General features: G+C 45.1%; 1 protein-coding gene across 1 annotated transcript in view; it reads right to left on the minus strand.

Moving 5' to 3' along the window:
• Nucleotides 1-586: 586 nt before the first annotated feature.
• TEN1 (TEN1 CST complex subunit) overlaps nt 587-6,965 on the minus strand; it is a 20,713-nt gene continuing 14,334 nt past the window's right edge. Inside the window, exon 4 of the mRNA XM_015414474.1 lies at nt 587-1,092. Within this exon, the coding sequence (XP_015269960.1) occupies nt 956-1,092 (137 nt within the window). The 3' untranslated portion in view covers nt 587-955. The remainder of the gene's footprint in view (nt 1,093-6,965) is intronic.

Consider the following 6,965-nt stretch of genomic DNA (forward strand, 5'->3'; position numbering starts at 1 on the left):
AAAAAGGAAAACCTACAAGGATTTAATTTCTTTTCTTCAAACCAACGGAATTCAGTACAGGTGGGGGATCCCCGAGGGTGTCATCTTTAAAATCAACGATAAAAGAGAGAAGATTGATTCAATTTTTAAAGCCAATGAATTATTGAGACGCCAGCTGGGAACGGGGGAAGAATCTAAGGAGGAAGAAACCAAGTCAAGTGACTCAGCAACCTCTGGATCGGACGAGGACTCTGCAGCTGAAGCGGCTATGGGTGCGACGAAAATTGTGTATGATTTTAGAGACAGAAAGCCAAAGTAAGGGCAGGACTCTGAAAATTGCTCTTTGAAGAAATGAAGATGCTCAGAAAGTCTTCTCAAGATAACTAATTTACTAACATAGAAGCAGTGCAAAGCAAGAACTCTACAAGTATATTGTCTTATTAACAAATGTAATACTAACATTTAGTTTAACTGGGATATGAACTCTCACACTTGGGTTTTTAGTTAGTGTGGGTATCTTTCCTTTATCCATAGATGTAGTCCCTTCCCAATTTTTTCTTTGTAGTTTTGTAGTCTATTGAAAAACAATAAAAATACCCCTTCGGGGGTTTAAAAAAAAAATCTTCACCTGCATTGATTTCATATTGGTTTCCACATCTATTAGCAATTCCTTTCCAAGTGCAGACATAGGTACACATTCATGGGTAACATGTGAAATGCAAAATGTAGAAAAGACCACATGCAGCTTTAATTGGAAGCTTAATAAAATACAATGTAAAGCAATCCCAAAATACAGAAAATAAACATGCATTCTCTGAGCAATAAAAACATGATGTACTTTAAAATGGCCATTACATTCAAGAGGGTGCTGCAAAATGGTACAGTACATGATACAGGAGTGACAGCAAAGGATGAGCCGGCTATGTTCAATATATCAAGAAGTCTGTCAGCAGTAAATTCCTTCTAAAGCATTGAATTAGGAATTCTTTCCCTCCAGCTGCTTCTCTCTCTCCTGGAAATATTTTCTCTGTTCCAATATGGCCTTCTCCAACAATGGAAGGTTTATCCCTTCCACACATGTAAACACTCGGGCCTTTAGTACCACCTCCTTACCTGTAAATATAAAAAAGAAATTAATCAGATATGTGATAATTAGATTACATTATCCACAGTCAATAACGGAACTTGAGATAGAATCAATATGTCTAAATCTCAACATGGCCAAATTGGGGGATACTTAAAACCTGTTATCGGAGCCACTTCCTTCTACAAACACTTCCTTCTACAAACCGGGAAAAACCACAGGTTTGCAGAAAAATCTGAAAAAATATCAAAACAATTGGAGGCTAGCCCCCCAAAACAATAGAAGCAGTTCCTCTACCTTTAGCAAACTAATACTCTTTGCAGTGGCCACTGTGGTAACCACAACAGTACTGTCAGCCTTCAAGCCATTGTTCATATCAGCAAAAGGTGGCGGTGGGGGGGAGGCATTCCTGGGCTTTTTTGGCCTTTGAGAGAGGACTCACTGGGGCCAGGCACGGCAGCAGCCATTGGACAACGTGCTACCATGAGACCTGCATGTCTTCCAGGAGTGGCATCCATCCCATAAAAGCCAATGTACTATAATGGTTAGTTTCAGACTAGGATCTGGGAGATCCAGGTTTGAATCACCACTCTTTAGGGTTGCCAGCCCCCAAGTGGGAGCAGGGGATTCCCCAATTTCACGGGCTCCTGCCCACTGCCAGCCAGTGGGGGAAGCCCACCCCCATCAACCACAACCCAGTGCAACGCCCCCAATATGATGATATCACACGGAAGTGGTAACATCACACCAGGGGTATCACCGCGTGATGTCCCTGGAGTGATGACATCACTTCCATGTGATGTCATCACTTTGGGGGCATAAGGCCCCATCACCCAACCCACCATCCACTCCCAGAGAGCTCCTTCCCACCCCCCGCCGGCGCAAGGTAAGGACCTGGCAACCCTACCACTGTCCCATGGAAGTTTACTGGGTGATCTAGGGCCAGTCACACATTCTCAACCTAATCACTGCACAGTGTTGTTGTGAAGTTAAAATGAAGGAGATATGAACAATGAAAGCTGCTTTGGTTCTTCATTGTGGAAAAAAGTGATGTATAAATGACATAATAATAAATATAGCTGAAGATGGCGGGGCAGATAAATGATCGGTTGGTTGGTGGGTGAAAGGGACAGAAGGAAGCAGGGAAAGGTTGCCAGGAGGAGGGAAAAAGAAAATACTGTGGGGAGGAGAATACAGGGGAAAGGGAGGAGGCTCCTGCAATTCCCTGCAGGTTTCCCACCTTGCAACCAGGCTTGATCCAGCAGGCAGCACCATGGCAACTGGGCCACAGTTTTCCCAGGTAGAGGCTACCAAGCAGAGGGAAGAAAGAAAAGCTGACATCAAGGGATCTTAGAAGAAGCAGGAAAAAGAGAGAAGCTGTGGGGGTTGCCAGGGAAGGGAAAGACAAAATAGTGGGGGAGAGGAAAATCATATGGCCCCTGCAAGTCCTTGTGGGTCCTTCTTTTGTCAACATATCTGATTTTCAACATGGTCCTGTCTGTGGACACTTAAATCCAGAGGCTGCCGCCATGACAAACAAGGCAGATAATGCAGGCAGGACTTGTACCTTTACGAGATGAATGCTCTCTGACATCTCAGTCATCATTGAGGTGGTTGCTAAGCAACCACAACAATATTGCCAGCCTTTAAACCTTGGTTTCTATAAGTAAAAAGCCGTTTCCGGGACCATTCTGGCCTCCCAGTCTACCCCTGCTCCCCTACCTCCAGCCTAGGAAATAGACTTATCAAGCCCAGGCCTGGTAGCAACCATGGGACATAGGGCTGCCAGCCCCCAGAGTTAACCACCCCTCTCCCTCCTGCTAGATTTAAAGAGCCCTCCAGCTAATCAGCAGGCCGCATGGTCCCTGCCAATCAACTGAAGCCCTTTAAATCTGTCAGGAGGTGAGGGAGGGGTGGCCAAGTGGGTGGTTGCACTTGGGGGTGGGGCTTGGGGCGTGGCTTGGGGGCATCCCCCAAATCCCTCTGCTGGAGCGAGGAGGGGACTTGGCAATCCTAACAACTTGTTACCATTCAACTATTTGCACCTCACCCAGGTGCAGCAGTGGCTACTGGATGATGTGATGAGACTTCTGCCATAAACTTGCTGGGTGACCTTGGGCCAGTCAGTCTCTCAGCCTAATCTACCTCACAGGGTTGTTGTGAGGAGGAACGATTTAAGCTACTTTAGGTACCAATTGAAAAGAAAGGTGAGATATAAATGAGGTAAGTAAATAAATAAAGCGGAAGACCTGGTGGGCATAGATAAAAGAAAGGTTGGCTGGTGAGTGGGAAGAAGAGAAGGAAGCTGAAAAAGGAGAGAGGATATGGGAGGCACCAGGAGAAGGAGAAAATAGTGTGTGGAAGAGGGAGACAGGGGAAATGAAGTCACCCCCCCCCCCACAAGTCCTTGAAGGTTTCCCACCCATAATGACTTAATCCTAGTCTTGGTATGCTCTCAAATGCTTTAAATGGGGCATGTTAGCACAACTTTCACATTGGCACTGTTGCAAGACCACCATTTTAAAAGCAGTTGTTCTAGTCCAAAATCTGGCACTAGTTATAATGTGTGCAATCTAAGGAGGTGCTACTGAAAACTAGAAACATAATCCAAACAAAAGGACCACGGTGTAGAACAGACAGTTCATATTGTTGTAGGGTCACCCTAGATGTAAAGGATATTACTTCATTTAGATCATAAAGTGACACAGCAAACATCTGGAGAACAGCAGGCTAACAAGGTCTGTTAAGGAATGTAGGCCTACTGTACTGGGGAGCATGGCCACAGAACACAGCTAGGAATAGGGCTGCCAAATGCAGCCGGGGGGAGGGGAATCCACCGTTTCGGGGGGCGGAGCCACGCCGTTTGAGGGGAAAACAAAGAGTTTTCCCCTCAAATGGCAGCCATTTGAGGGGAAAACTCTTTGATTTCCCCTCAAACAGCGTGGCCCCGCCCAGCGTGTGACGTCACTTCTGGTGACGTCCTGGCGGCGCGCGCGCGCATCCACGCGCGTCTCCCGGAGCGGAGAGAAGATTTCCCGACGCCAGGTATTTTTGATTTGGCAACCCTAGCTAGGAATTAGGAACAGAAGAGAGGAGGGCTTGTTTCTAACCCAAACCTAAAACAATTTTTTTAATAGGATAATGGCATGGACAATTTGTGAATCAGAGAAAGGTGGAAGGGATGGACATATTTGTTCTACACATTATACACCAGCAGATATCATTACTATACAGTCCATTTATGATACAACTTTCCAGCTGTACATGAAACTTTCAAGAAACTGGCTTTACCTCTTGCAGTTTTTCCTAGTCTGCAAACTAGGGTGACTTCCAGAACAACTGCTGTTACACAAACTTGTTTTCTAAGAACTACCGTGTCCTAATTACTGTTATATAAGATAAGCCATGTGCCTCTGTACCTTAGAGCCCCACTGTGAAGCATTCCATTGATTACTTATCATGATAATTATTAAGTACAAGAAAGTATTGTCATCCAGTCTCACTTGGCATGCTACCAAGAATGTCTTTTAATACAATTAACTTCTCAAACAAAATTATCCTCAAATCACACCATACTATATACATTTGAACCCTAAATATTAAAGTGCTGAAGAAAGACTGCTATCGTTGAGTGGTTTTTTCAGAATGAAAAAACAAACTTTCCATTTTTACTGCAGGATTGTCACATTTTCCCAGTACCCTGGATGGAATTACACATTATTAGATAAATTGTGTACTCAAATGCCGATGCCAGCCTCCAGGCGGGACCTCAGGATTCCCCAGAATTACAGCTCATCTCTGAACTACAGAGATCAGTTCCCCTGGAGAAAACGGATGTTTTGAAGGGTAGACTCTATGACCTTGTACCCCACTGAAGTCCCTGCTTTACCCAGGCTCCACCCCCAAATCCCCTGGAGTTTACTAGCCTGGAGCTGGCAACCCTACCCCCCCTCGCCCCCCTGCCAGTGGTCCAGGGGGGACCTGGCAACCCTATGCCCAATTTATGTTTCTGTGCTGGAAAGCAAAGCCCTCCTGCCTTGGCACAGGAAAAGTGGCTGGTGGGCAGGAGGAATTCTTAACTCTTTTGCTGTTTACCACTTCCCCTTCAACCCCACCCCCTAGGGTTGCCAAGTCCAACTTCAGAAATATCTCAGGACTTTGGGGGTGGAGCCAGGATACTTTTGTGGTGTCACTTCCTGTGATGTCACTTCCAGGTAAAACGACAGGTGATGTCACTTCCCAAGCTCCACCCTTTCTGATGATGTTCACTTCCAGCACACTGCACCAAACGACACCTGTCCCTCTGAAGTAACCTTCTTTCAAAATTCAAATTTAAATACACTGTCATATATCTCTTCCCAACCAGGATAATGCTGTGCGGCACAAACATGAGTAAAGTGTTAAGCGTTCTGGCTGGATCGTGTACATATCAAGAACAAATCTGTTGTCATTTCCCTCTCTTCCTGCTCACCATCCAGGGAAACAGAAGCCCTGTTCACATATTACAGTGGACATATATGCATCTTTCATGGACACATGTTGTTAGAAAGAGGTAATATGCTTTTGCATTATAAACAAAAGCAGCCCGCCTACATCCTTCCCCACGCCCCCAGGCTCGATGGCTCAGAAACAAAGTACGGCATGGGCAAAATCTTCTACATAAAACCTTGGAGAACTACTGCCAGTCTGAGTAGACAAGGCTGACATTGATGGACTGATGGTAGAGAGACCATGCTTTGTGTGCCAAAGGATAAAGGTTTAATCCTAGGAGGTCTAAGAGAACAGGTGTTGGGAAGGATCTTTCTCTGTCTAAGTCTCTAGAGATCACCTGCATCAGAGCAGGCCATGCTGAAGTAGATGGACCAATGGCATGAAGACCAGTGTGGACTGAGGAGACCCATGTTCAGATCTACATTTTGCATGATGCTTACTCGGTGATACTGGGACAGTTAGATTTGAGTCTAGTGGCAGATTAGAGACCAACAAGAGTTTCAGGGAATAAGCTTCCAAGAGTCAAAGCTCCCTTTGTGAGGCTGGGTGATATTGCCATTGTTGTGAGGTCAATATAAGGGGAGGGAGATTGGAGGAAGGGTGGGATAAAGAGGGGATTGAGAGAGAACATGTGAGCAGAGTCCTTTGTGATGGAAGAGGAGTTTACAGAAAAAAATAGCACCAGCTGATGTGATCAAAGAAAACAGGTCTTCACAAATTAAAACATCATAATTTATAGTCTGAACAATGAACCTATATTGCCGAGAGTTTGATTATGATTTAATTTGGCAAGTAAACGACAGGTCCAGCCTCAACATCAGTATTAAGAACATAAGAACATAAGAGACGTCAATGTTGGATCAGGCCAAAGGCCCATCCAGTCCAATACTCTGTGTCACACAGTGGCCAGAAATACCAGTGCCATCAGGAGGTCTACCAGTGGGGCCAGGACATTAGAAGCCCTCCCACTGTTGACCCCTCCACCACTAAGAAGACAGAGCATCACTTGCCCCAGAGACCCTATCTATGCTAATTCCCTTTTGAAGCCGTCCATGCATACACTCTGACTCCTTCATATCTGTCTCCCACACTCAGTTAGTAAGTGTTAATGCTTGTTTTTAATAAGTATCTCCAAGATCTTCCCTTTGCTTCCTGTACCTGCAGCTGAATCTCTGAAGTTTGTATGGCCCGAGCAAAATAGGTTGGAGGACAGTTTCACCACTCAGATGGCAGTTTTACGTAATAAAAATAAAACAAAATGTTGCCCTTCAACAGCTGGGAGGGAAAAGCACCTGCATAACTAGATTCGAGTCCAGCAGCAGTTGTCAGTTGTGAGACTGCTTCACCCTGGACAGGGTTGTAGACAACTAGAAATGTCATTATAAAAGGTAGGTACTTGTTCCTTGAGATA

This window comes from Gekko japonicus, unplaced genomic scaffold, assembly GCF_001447785.1.
Source record: "Gekko japonicus isolate JY-2015 unplaced genomic scaffold, Gekko_japonicus_V1.1 scaffold277, whole genome shotgun sequence".
In the NCBI taxonomy this organism is placed as follows: Eukaryota; Metazoa; Chordata; class Lepidosauria; order Squamata; family Gekkonidae; genus Gekko; species Gekko japonicus.